Below are 13400 nucleotides of genomic sequence, written 5' to 3'. Positions count from 1 at the left end.
TACTTTATAAAATGACATCTAGATAGTTCAGCCATGCTGTTGACTTGAACTGAAATATTGGACAAAATACATTTTAAGTTGTTTTTAACTAAAAGCTAATGTAGAATTGTTGGAATGTGTACCCACATAAACAAATTATGTTCAAGATTATATTCAAATCGCTTTTTAAAAAAACATATGTTCCTTCTATTAAAAATCTTAAAGGATAGAATTCACTCGAGTCATGATGTAATTAGATTATATTTTATTAGACATTCTTTACAAATTTAAAATACTGCTATTTTTACATGCACAGAGGAAAATCAATTTGGATAATTATACTTAGGCATTCATTAAAATCAACCACAAAATAGAGACACTTTATTGTGTCATTTATCAACATACTTGATATGTATATCTAAAGTGCATTATGTTACAAAAAATATAGAAATTCAGCAGCACCAAGATACATTTACAAAATAAATACATCAATTGACAAAATAAATTATGGTAAATGTGATAACAATAATTGGATTAGCCTTGGCAAAAAAAATATTCACAATGACCAATGTGCAGTTTCATAGAGCAATGGGGGAGACAGTTTTATTCCAATGCATTTACAGTATTTACAGACAATAAATATTTCTAATACTTTCCATATGTTCACTATTACAGCATCCTGCAATATGTCCTTGGAAGGTCTCTGCTGAAAATTTCAATGCCTCCTGCAAAAAGAAAGAAGAGAAAGAAAAGGAGAAAACAGGTTAGTTTTCTTTACAAATGAAAACATAAAATATAAAGGATATAAGCTAAGGAACACAAAATCGCAATGGAAAGAGATTCAGGGAACTTCTTGTAAATATCTCCTACAAGAGGTACCTGCGGGATCCACCTGGATCTCCATAACCTCTGTTACAGGCAGGGTCTTCAACCCGACTTAGTCCATGTGTGCGGAAAGGAAAAGGGCCTTTATTTCCAATCATGCTGTCAGAAAAAAGGAGACTGTGGAAAAATTTTCTAAGACTGCCAGCTGGCAAGTTTGGGAAGAGAAGGGACAAATTTGAGAACTTGGAAATGAGGTTAGGTTGGACCATCCATTATCAAATACAATTCACTTGGGAGTTATTCTTCCAGTGACACCTGAATTAGGCAATCCAAAGCTTGTTTATTTTGTTCAGGTGCTCATTTGGCCAATCTCTCACAGCATAGTGGGCAGTGGTGAGGATAGTGGAAGTGTGGGACTTTGGTAACAATTGAAGGATGTGTAGTTTAAATAGAGTTGATGATATAATGATATCCATCTTAGTCGATGATATGATGTTTGGCATTTCTTTAGCTGTCTTTAAACACTAATGAATGAAACTATTATTGGATTTTATAATAGTTTCCAAAGCCAAAACTAAAGTAGAATCATTTGTCTCTCACTCTGTTGGTTTTTGAATGGATTTTCTATTAGCATTGGGAAAGTCTACTGTAAATGAGGGAATAATTAAGAATAAATTAATTTAAAAGTATAAAATAGCAGTATTTCCTATTACCATGTCTGTTTTATTATTCCAAAGCTACTACTTGGAGCTGACACCTTTTCTAATCTATCTAAATACTGTAGTGACAATATTTTAAGATGGGTTAGTGGAATTTTCTCTGCTTTTCTCTCTCCCTTTCTCTTCTCTTTGTGTGGTATATGTATTTGTTCCCAAGAAAACAACTATAGAATGGAATTTGATTTGCTATGACATTGAATTAACAGCCAGAATTGTGGCAGAGTTTTTACATGGCAGACATATATGGATGTAAGACCTATAAAACAGTATATTTTTAACAATTTTGGAGTTTTCTGTGCCACTTACAGAAAAAGCAAATTGAGCATTTAGAGTGTTTTAATGTCAGGTTATTGACTTCTTCACCAATGGTTTTGGTGGGAATGTTAAAATCACTCCCAACTGCAAACAAAGAAAAGAAGAGTTTAAGATTAAAATTTTAATTGGCGAATGGATGTGGATAGATGAAATGAATAAAGCCAAAAAGATGACCTCGAAACTCAATAATCTGCATACTCTACTGATTTTTAAATGTGTTTGTACTAAATGGTATTTTGTGAATTGGGATTAAGAATAACACAAACAAAGAGGGAAGGAAGAGGATTTTGAACAACTATTTCCTCAGAAAGAAAGAAAGAAAAAGAAATAAGTTAAAGGACCAAGGAAAAATCTTCTATGTGTCTTGCCCTGCCCAGATGTTTGCTCATTCTCCTTTCTTTTGATTTCTCCTTTAACAAAGGCATGTATTGGAATAGACAAGTAAAACATCTAACATGACTTAAAAGTATATGTGTATGTTTACTATATGTGTGTGCATATGACAGCATTCTACATTCCTAGCTCTTTTTACTATGGACTTTTAATATTTTTCTAAATCAGTATTTTCCAAGACAAAATGATATGATTTATAACAAATGAGTCCCACTGTATCTGGATATCACATTTGCAACATTGAAAATTCTAAAATATAATCCCCTCAATTTAAAGCTATATATTTTCCACTGAATGGTTCATGTGAGAGAAAAATAGACAATTTTACCTCAGTAGTTTTTTTCTAAAAGAAGGCTGTATTATTGGCCAGGTGTGGTGGCTCATACCTGTAATCCCAGCACTTTGGGGCAGGTGAATCACCTGAGGTCAAGAGTTCAAGACCAGCCTGGCCAACATGGTGAAAACCCATCTCTACTAAAAATACAAAAATTAGCCAAGCATGGTGGTGGGCACCTGCAATCCCAGCTACTCAGGAAGTAGAGGCAGGAGAATCTCTTGAACCCAGGAGGCAGAGGTTGCAGTGAGCCGAGTGCACCATTGCACTCTAGCCTGGGCAACAAAGCAAGACTCCGTCTCAAAAAAAAAAAAAAAAAAAAGGTACTGTATTATTTTTCAAAATATTGTATGTATTATAGTCAAGTGCATGCTTGCCATCTCATCAGACCTCTTGGTTCATCATGTAATAATGCAAAAGACTAAGGAGGGGATGTTAATAAAAGACTTGTCACTTATAAAACTTTAAAATAGGTATTCTGAAAAGATTTTATTTGGATTACAAAATTTGCATGGCCCCATACATTCTCATCAATACACTCCTAAACTTCCTCACTCTTCCCTGAACCTCTGTTGGATTATGTTGGGAGAGTGCCAACATTTGGCTGCCAAATAGTTCTTTCCATGAATGTCCCTCACAAACAGGGAAGAGAAAGGAAAAGCAGAAACTTCCCGTTTCTTTCAGCCCTAGGTCTGGATTTGATTAGGCCACTGCCTAATTTTCAGTAGACCTACTTTAACTTAGGGGTAGTTCCAGCCATAAGAATTGACGAGTGTTAATTTTCATCAATTTTCCAGATACTTAAAGAACATTGCAAATTTGACATGAATAAAATCCATCAAAAGTTATTTATACCTGTTTTTATAACTTACATATATATATATACTTTTTGCCTCATAGAAACATACCCCCCTAGATAGATAGATAGATATAAATAGATAGATGATAGATAGGTAGGTGGTACAATCAGAACTAGTTCTAAAAACACCAAAATAATATGATGCAATTTATTGTTTACTATATGACATATATGTTTTTATATATATGACATGTTTATATATGTATATATATAACGGATAAAAATAGGAAATAGGTTTTGGCAATAAAGTAGGGTCCTTGCATTAGTTATAAACATATACAGTTAGGATCCTATCTTCAAATACACTAAATATGTGCAGTAAACCAGAATTTATAGGGTTTGTTACCCTTTAGAGATCCATTAGATGTTTGCAGGATAGGTTATTCACTGTGCTAAAGATTTTTCTAGTGTCATTGCCCATTGATTACTGAAGCTGTACTACTTATCCCATATGATTGTTATTTTATGTGCTATTTAATGACAGGTTTGCCAGCTTAAAGAGAGAAATAATGGTGAATAGGTTCAAGCTCCTCTTTGAAACATCATCCTATAATCCTGTCTGTAGCAGAGTCAAAGGAAATGACTAAAGTAGTAACAGGGGAGGCTTTAAATAATGAGATCATTAGTTGCATATGATGTGTTCTTCTGTTGTTTTCCTTTTTTTTTTTTCAAACCCCACAGAAGTGCTGTACTGAAAAATGAAAAGAAAAAAAAAATCCATTCAATGGAAATGCATGGATGAAGAAGCAGGGCGAACATAGCACTGGTCTAAGTGTCAGAAAATAGGGAGATAAATCTAGCTCTGGGGCTTCCTATTTCAATTCCAAGGACTACTCAGGTCTTTTAGCCATGGAATGCCTTGGCTTTCTATTTTATAAAATGAGATTAATATTTGCCCCACTTTTTGCCTCATAGAAACATACCCCCTAGACAGATAGACAGATATATAGAGGTAGATATAGATAGATATATAGACAGATAGATAGATAGATAGATATAAATAGATAGATGATAGATAGGTAGACGGTACAATCAGAACTAGTTCTAAAAACACCAAAATAATATGTTGCAATTTATTGAGTGTTTACTATATGACAGACATTTAATCCACATATAATCTCATTTAGTCGACACCAAACTCTATGAGGTTGGAACAGTTACTATCTTCATTTCACAGAAGATGTAAGTGAGTCTTAGAAAGGCAGAGTAACTTGCCCTAGGTTGTGAACTTCAATAAATTTAGACCCAAGACTTGGCCCTAAGTTACTTGATCCCAAACTCTAGGAGTGTCATTATTACCTGGATCTGTGAGCTAAGGATAAACAAGCCACATAAATGTGAAGTTTTATTTTTCCTATGGCATTACCCTAGAAAAATTATTTCATCTTGCCGATGGACAAAGAGATACATGAGAAAAACCTACATCCTTGTAAGTTAATACTTAAACATTCAGAAACCATTTATTTTTTTATGAGCTGGTAGAAACCAGAGTTAAATTTAATTAAACAAATTTAAAGCATGTGTTTAAAACATAATTTAAGTTCTTTACGTTAAAATAAATTTGAGATTTAATTAAATACATTTAATTAAATAAAAAGTGTGAATGGCTCAGAATCGTTTATGACATGATGCTGTTCTGCAGTGTTTGTAGATAATATGCTTCTATATTCTCCCTTGAAGTGAAAGAACCTAAGAAATGAAAAACACTGAAGAAAGTTTGCCAAAGTGTGAGAGTAAGGGGGAGAAACACACTTCTCCAGCAAATTATGAAGATGGTCACTAGCTTCTGAAGCTTGAATATGAAATTACTTGGTAGAGTGGTAAAGGATTGATGTTGGGTGACGGTGGAATGGGCTCTAAAGCCTCTCTATGGTGCTGGAGGATAGGGGTGTGTGTGGTAGGGGGTACTGCTTTAAGGCAGACAATATTCTGACTTATTCTCTATCAGTTGCTGCACAATTGATAGAGATACAGAAAGGGAGAAAATTCTAGGTTTGTACAAGCCAAGGCAGAAGGGAGGCTCCAAAACCCAGCTGAGAGCACCCCGCTGAGGCTACGGGCCAGAGAAGCCTGTTACCGTGAATCGAGCTCCAGCGACGTTGTGGAGGTGTCAGACAGGTGGTCCCCTTCTAGCCCACTCCCAGTCACTCCAGAGTCTAACCAGGCAGAGCGAGTTCGCCGTTTTTTCTTTTCCTGCTCCTTGCGTTTCCCGGGCTTGCCTTTCTTTTTCTTCCCGGGTGTCTTGAGCGGCTGCTCTTTGTACGTCTCCACCTTGTTGGTTTCCTGAGTTAGGTATCTGCCCTCATCATCAGACCCGAATCGCACGGAGTGGTTCTTTGTGTTGGGAGAGGGCTTGGAGTTAGGGGACACCTCCGAGGTAGCTCTGATTTCAGCTGTGTGGATTTCTGCGATCAGATGGTGAAGGAAGAATCGTCGCCGTAAATCTTGGATGGACTTCCCCTTGTCATGGAGGAGCTGATGTTCAGACACAGCTCTTTTGCTTTGAAAGGAAATAGTAGAGGGAAGAAAACAGTTACATTTTACTCGTTGATAGAGACAACAAAGACATGAGTAGATCTCTTTAGTTTTCTAGTTGGTCCACGGCAAGACACAAGCTGGATGGGTAGCAAGCTCATTGCGCAGGGAAGGGTAACCTGTGGGAAGGAAAGAGCTGGCAGTTGAAAGACTCCAGCTCCCGGTCCCAGTTCTATCACTCACTAGGTTGTGACCTTGGTGGGATCATGAACATTCTTGGGCCTCATGGGCTTCAAATGTATAAAAGGAGGGGGTCAGAGACAGTGATTTCTATACTGCCTTCCCAATTTAAAACATTATGATTCAGTTATGATCAGAAATAGAAACCACTAATAGAAATAGAGTATCTCTTCACATTTTTCAGAGTTCTGCTGAGAAAATAAATCTAGAAGTCCCAGGCTGGGAAATAAAAGGCAGCTGCTGCTTTTACCTGAGTATTCTCTCTTTGTTTCTCTCTCTCTCTCTCTCTGTGTGTGTGTGTGTGTGTCTCACACACACACACGTGCCCCATTAAGAAAATAATAATATTGAATCTCAAAGAACAGCAAGCCATAAGAGTAAAAGCAAACAAAGGCTGAAGGAGAAGTGAGCAGTGAAGCCTGTCTAGGAAACCATCTGATTCACAGACTGAACTTTAACATTTTAGACTACTGGCTACCAAGAACATATATCTGAAGGTCAATCGTCAGAGAGAGAGAGAGAGAGAGAGAGAGAGAGAGAGAGAGAGAATATGTATTTTTCTGTAAAGTAATGGGTGGTCTCCTTAAAATGGGTTTCTTTGTGTGCTTAAATGAGCTCATTCTATTTCTTCTGTGCTTCATGTTCTTTTTTTTTAAATTTAGAACTTCAGAGAGTATGATCCTTACTACTTAGTTGAGAAGTTCACTTTTCTACTTGCTCTCTTTGTCTTAAAATTCTCTAGGAAAAAATATAAAGGATTTTTCTATTTAAATGACACTCTAATGAAAATATCATGAAAAAGAATAAACTAATTCTCTATCAATCCTTTTAGATAACACCCAGACTCTTGCTTAAATGTCCATCATGTATTCTTTTATTATTTTGTGTATATAATTACCTTTTTTTTTTTTTTTTTTGAGATGGAGTCTCGCTCTGTCGCCCAGGCTAGAGTGCAGTGGTGTGATCTTAGCTCACTGCAAGTGCTGCCTCCTGGGTTCACGCCATTCTCCTGCCTCAGCCTCCTGAGTAGCTGGGACTACAGGTGCCTGCCACCATGCCTGGTTAATTTTTTTGTATTTTTAGTAGAGACGGGGTTTCACCGTGTTAGGATGGTCTCGATCTCCTGACCTTGTGATCCGCCCACCTCAGCCTCCCAAAGTGCTGGGATTACAGACATGAGCCATGGCGCCGGGTCATTATTAACCATATTTAAGGACTGCATCCATTAATCAGTCATGTCATGCCTGCTTCAACTCTGCATTAACTCCAATTTCTACCACTGGAATAGTCCTCCAAACTGGCCCATCCTCAAAAGCATCTGAAAGTGTTTCCCAGGGCTACATCCCATGTACTCTTACTTCCCTGAAACAATGGTGTCTGGGTCCTTGGTTGCCTTTGTTGGTGCAATGTCTTTAACTCCTCAGAGAAATAGGAAAATAATGAATAGCATTATTACTGCCATTGTAATTCATTGTATTCACGGGGAAAGTGCGGTCCAGAGAGGTTAGATGACTTGCCCTAGTCTACACAGTGAGAACTGGCAGAGCCAGGGCTCCAAAAACTAGGTCTTCTGATTCTAAAGCCAAGATTGCTTTTTCAATTTCCTCAACCCTTTCTCCTGTCAGAGCGGAAGCTGAAGCTGAAGTCCCAGCCTGTTCCTGTGCTAGGGAACACGGTAACGAGAGTACAGGGTATATGCGTGGGGCATAGAGTAACAAGCCACCACAATAATGGGCAGATTGGACAGAAATTTATCAGTTTCCTTGAAGATCAAGCCTATTGCCCCAAAAGTTCATTTTCTTCATCAAAATTAGGAACTACAAGAGTTTGGATTATCACTGGATGAATGAGTCGAAGAAAAGAGTAAGAGATGAAAATACAGTCATCATTTCTCTGGCCCTTCTAGCAAGAATGTCAGCTACCTTCTAGTATTTTAGTGTGTGGACTGACTTGAAGCCATGTAGCTCATTCAAAAAAGACATGACTTAATGGAAAGAACTGTAACAGGAGCCTGGTTTAAATGAGGCATGAAGGAGTCTCTCTTTCTTTTAGAAGGTGCCACATGTGACTAGATTAACATTCACTTACTCCGTGGCAATAGTTAGTATTCTGGAAACTTTTAAGAATCTACAAGTTTGAGGCTTTGGTATGAGGTATTTATATCCTTTAATCACATTTTTAAAATAATAGGACATATTTCATAAGCACCGCAGTTTAATAAGTATCTTTTAGCAAAATGTCACATTAAAAAGAAGTTCTTAACCACTGATAATTTACAGTTTTGGGGACTTTTATTTCTCTTCTCTGTTCCTGGCAGAAGCCCTCCTCTTCTGTATTGCTCTCCAAATGGACAAATTGTAGCCCATTTTAGCTTAACTTGAGGCCAAAACTTTTAATGGTTGGTCTATTCTAATTAAGCCACCATTGCTCATGCCCCTTCTCATGGGCATATGTGCTTGTCATCTTGGCCAGCCTGTCAACTGTGAGTCACAGTGCCTTCCTAACTCAAGCTGCATTTTCCCAGGATAGTTCTCTTGGGAAATGCAGTGATCATTCTATCCTTCTATTTTATAGAAAGCCTACACTATGGTACAACTTTGTTCAATTTAAAATAGTACATTGCTTATGAGGGACAAAGCTGTTCATCTGCCTTTTGGGGGAAACTGTTAGTATTTTAGAAAACACAAGTTTGCTTAAATGCTAAATCGGAAATGTTGTTAGACACTTTACTTAGTATTTCAAAAACTTCTGCAATTGAAGTATTGTGAAGAATGAATCTCTCACTAGGCAGTTGCATTAGAGGATCGGGAATATAATGGCATCAGTACAAACTAGATATATAGAGGTAGTGAGTAATAAATTCAAATTAAGGTGGTTTTCAATTTAGGTAACTCTAAAATATTTAGGTTGTGAATATGGCCTCAATAATAGTCTTTTACTCAATTTGTCTGTAAACATTACATAGCATGATGGTTCACCTGACATATACATTCCTAAGCTCCATAATGGAAAAACAGGTATGTTATGCATCATGTTCTCCTTTGATTATTGTAAAAAAAAAATTGCAAAATTTGGGGGAAATCCTTATCACAGATAACTCTAAATTCGGCTGAAACACAGTTCTTCTCTTTTTTTTTTTTTTTTAAATCACTTCAAGGGAGTTTTTAGGGAAGAAGCTTAAATTTCTAAGGAACTATCAAGGAACAGAGGGCATAAAAACAGTGATGGAAATTCCCTTTCCAGCACAGGAAGAAGCAGTATGCTTGTACTGATGCTAGGCTTCTAAGGACGGACTCTGTGTTTGAGAAGAAAAGTTCTGTGGTACATGCAAGAGACAGGGTTAGGGTGTTAGAGTTAAGATGACTCACCAGAAGGTCCTTCCAACCCAAATGACTCAGCAGAAAGTTATGCTTTTCATTAAGTGGAATAGACCCAGTCTGGCTCCCAAGCAAATCAGCCAATGATGTTTTAGGTTTCTGAATCTGCTGGAGTTCCCTCTCTAACTTAAACATAAAGACAGCCACCTGCCAAAAGCCTTGTTCATCTGCACAAGAACATCCATAGGCCTCACTTTCCAATATCCAACTTGATCATGCTCCAGCTCCATTAATTAAAATCTTTGGGATTAACAGGTTCAAAAGACTCACAATTTGTAACTGCCTCCTTTGCATGGTTTAGGAAGTCTTATTGTTATAGTAATTTCCTCTCCCTTAAAAGTTAGCATCTAGTTAAAAAAAATCTATACTTCTAAAGCAGTTTCCCTAATACTTGGTGTGAAAACTGGGGAGTGATATGGTTTGATTATATGTTAAAATTTCTTTCCAGAAACTAGCTTGATTTAGCATGATGGCAGACTTATGTTTTGTCTAGCACACAAAATTTACTGTTACTTGGCAGCAAGACAAAAATAATGACTTGTTTTTAAAAACTCCATTTGGCTATAATAATTTGATGAAACATCTTCATCTACTGATGATTTCAGCCTCCATGAAAAACCATGCCTGTAATGTGATGATCTATTACCCATTAACTATGAGAATGTTTTGTGGTAGTTTTATAACCATCTGCTGAGTGTGAGTGTTTAACTACAATATTGTATTTCACCCACAAACAGAACTATAACAGTCACTGGCTGCTAAATGGTTTCTGATGTGTGTTTTGTAAGGTGCAACAAAGAAAGAGTTAAAAATAGCCTTTAGGACAACTTAGCAGTATTTTTATGCCATAGTTGTGTACATAATCACGGCTCATTTGCTGTTTCTCAAAAGAGAAGATAGGTATTCTTAAGCAACCTTAAAGAAAAAATTGGCTCTGTTCCAAGGTAGTATTTCTTAACCAAATAAATATAGTATTTAAGTATGCTTTTAAAAATTCAGTCATTTCACCGTGTTAACCACGATGGTCTCGATCTCCTGACCTAGTGATCCGCCCGTCTCGGCGCCTGTAGTCCCAGCTACTCAGGAGGCTGAGACAGGAGAATGGCCCGAACCCGGGAGGCGGAGCTTGCAGTGAGCTGAGATCCGGCCACTGCACTCCAGCCTGGGCGACAGAGCGAGACTCCGTCTCAAAAAAAAAAAAAAAAAAATTCAGTCATTTCTATTTATATATGAATTTTAAATTATAGAATTTAACACAAGTCTCAAAATGAGCAAAAAGTCTGAAGACAATTTTCAGAAATACATCGGTAAAAAGTTGATCTGAAGAATACAATGCAGCTTTATCTTCGGTATAATGTTCTATACAATTTGCCTTAGGAGATTCATAATAGATTTTCATTTTGATGCCAAGGTTCAGACATGTCTCAAGTATTTTCATTTAAGGATTTTCTTCTCTAATAATAATAGACCACGAGCACGTATAAAACAGTTGCCTTTTTGTACATCCTCGGGAATTTACAAGGAGGCACCATAAACCTGACTGTAAATATTAGATGCTGCTATTTTTATTGTTAGTGTAAAAATTTGCCTTAATTCCTTCTCCAGAGTCAAACTCTTCTTCTCAGTTCTCGAACTTTATAATCTTCCCATTCTGAACACTGAGTCTGCAGTTTAAAGATCACCCAAATATGGTGTTACACACATTAGTGAACTGCTAGGTCCAACAGATTATTAAGATCATGTTACTCTATCACTCTTCCAAGTTTTCAGTCACACGACATAGTGATATTTCTCTGGTGTGCTTGGATGTATGATTATTTCAAAGTCGAAGTTATCATTAAAAGAATCACCAAGTGAGAATGCCAAAATACAAGTTTTCAGTCTACAATGCAAATATTTGACTCCGAATTAAAGAACTGTTAGCAATAACTCCAAGAAAAAAAAAGTTTCCACACCTAAAATTCATTTTGGAACCAAGCACTCTAGCGTTCCTGAACTGTATCAATACTAACATTGGAGTCTTGCCACTGCAAAGTTGTTACTACTTTATTATATAATATGCTTTCATTATGTAATATGGTCCTATTTTATATGCTTAAAATTATGTCATTCATAATAAAATTAGATGTACGGCTTTTGCTTTTTCACACGCAAACCGCCACCCACATTCAGTACGTATACAAGCGCGCAGACCATACGTCCCCAGGACCGCTCAGCTTCCTCGGAGTTTCAGAAGCTTCCTGGGTCCTGACAGTAACAACCACCCACCACCTTTTTTTTTTTTTTTTCTCACTAGAGGCAGAGGATCTCTCCCTAGAAGAGATTCTGTGAAACGCTCCCTCTTATGGAAACACACATAAAATCTGTCTCTTGCCTGTCTCCCCTTGAAGATCAACCAGTCCTCCCGCCGGGTTTGAGGACCCGGACTCAGGCCCTGGCAGGTATCCGGGATGGTCCCTCTCCCTAACCCGGGCGAGGAGCATCGGTGACCGCTGCAAGCCCTCGGCAGCGTCCCAGCTTGGCAGCCCCTCCCCCTGGCCTCCCCAACCCGGCGCCTTGGGGAGGATGGGGCACTTACAGGCGGCGGCTGAGCCCCTCCACCGAGCGCCCGCAGGAGGGCACCGCGTAGCTCAGCAGGAACACCGCGACGCTCCACTGCTGAACCAGTCTCCGCTGCATCGTCTCCGCTCGCGCTCGGGACCTGCAACAGAAGGGAGAGGGACCCGAGTGTCAGTCTGGACTCTTCATCTCCCCGCACTACTCCGCTTTCCCTTTTTAGCCCGGTCTCAAAAAGCCTCTTCAACATCAAGGGCATCTCCCAAGTTGAAAAGGAAAAAAAAATTATCTGGAGCCTCTCAGCACTTACTTATTTAGCAACCGGCTACTCCAACTGTGCTTTCTCCAAACCACACAGCCAGAAAGAGCAAAAAGGGAAAAAAGAAACAAATCAGAGGCGCTTCCTCTGAAATAGCGAAAATGAAATGGTTTTATATATGCATCAATGATAAGTAATGTGTTTACATGTCTCCCATAGCAATGGCTAATTAATCTGGCCAGCAGTTCTCCTGGGTTCGTGGAACAGGGCTAACCGCCTCCTAAAAGAAGAAAGTTTCCCCCTCTGAAGTCAGCTTCTTTGAGAACCAGGCCCTTTGGTTCCAGAGCCACTTGTAGCGAAACCCACATATATATACATAGCTGTCTGTCTACCTCCTCTGGTGGGCTGGTTGCTTCCGGAAAGTTGATTCCACACACCCTGAGAACAAGTTTCAAGAGCGTGTGTCGTCGATCAGGAGGGCCAGGTGGCGGCGAGGGCGGGTCGTTAGCGGCAGCCGGAGCGGCAGGGCGGCGGCAGCCCCGCTTCACGGGAGGGGAGACATGCCGGTCGGGCGGCGCAGGTTGGAGGCGAGTTGAAAGCCGAGCGGAGGAATGTTCACACGCTCCGAGGCAAACCTGCCGGAGAAGTGAGAGAGTCGCAAAGAGGTGGCGCCCTAGGAACGCGCGCGGGGCGAGCGAGGGCGCGGGCGGGCGCGCGGGGGGCGGGGGCGGCGACGGGCGGCCCGAACGGGCCCCGCGCCGCCCGAGCGAGTGGAGGGGAGCCCCGAGCAGGGAATGAACGGCGAGCGGCGGAGCTCCCCCCTCCCGCGCTGCCGCCCCCGGAGCTGTCCGGAGCTCTACCGAGCCCCACCCCGGAGCTTGGGCCCTGTCGCGCCATCCCCGGGCCGGGGGCGTGGGCGGATCCGCTTGCTCCCTCCAGGCCCGGCCGGCTCCTGCCGGCGCGCCGGATCCCGGAGCCGAGATCCCCGAGGGCGTGCGGACGGCCCCGGGCAGCTGGCGGTTCCCGGCGCGCCGGGCTGGACTAGCGGGCGCCAAGACCACCAGGGGCG

General features: G+C 40.0%; 1 protein-coding gene across 2 annotated transcripts; it reads right to left on the bottom strand.

The window, feature by feature from the left end:
• Positions 1–221: 221 nt before the first annotated feature.
• LOC105492179 (parathyroid hormone like hormone) lies at positions 222–12996 on the bottom strand. 2 transcript variants are annotated; one of them, XM_011759189.2, is made up of 4 exons: positions 12383–12690; positions 12095–12217; positions 5502–5924; positions 222–704 (listed from the first exon to the last, which is right to left on the bottom strand). In XM_011759189.2, the coding sequence occupies exons 2-4, from the start codon at positions 12193–12195 to the stop codon at positions 695–697; spliced, it is 534 nt and encodes a 177-aa protein (XP_011757491.1). In that variant the 5' UTR covers positions 12196–12217; positions 12383–12690; the 3' UTR covers positions 222–694. The 2 variants fall into 2 exon arrangements, with proteins under 2 accessions (XP_011757491.1, XP_011757490.1); XM_011759188.2 differs by lacking the exon at positions 12383–12690 and adding an exon at positions 12724–12996 and having other exon boundaries at positions 260–704.
• Between the last annotated feature and the right edge of the window lie 404 nt (positions 12997–13400).

Source organism: Macaca nemestrina, chromosome 10, assembly GCF_043159975.1.
Source record: "Macaca nemestrina isolate mMacNem1 chromosome 10, mMacNem.hap1, whole genome shotgun sequence".
Classification (NCBI taxonomy): domain Eukaryota; kingdom Metazoa; phylum Chordata; class Mammalia; order Primates; family Cercopithecidae; genus Macaca; species Macaca nemestrina.
This window is presented reverse-complemented; position numbering and strand designations above follow the sequence as displayed.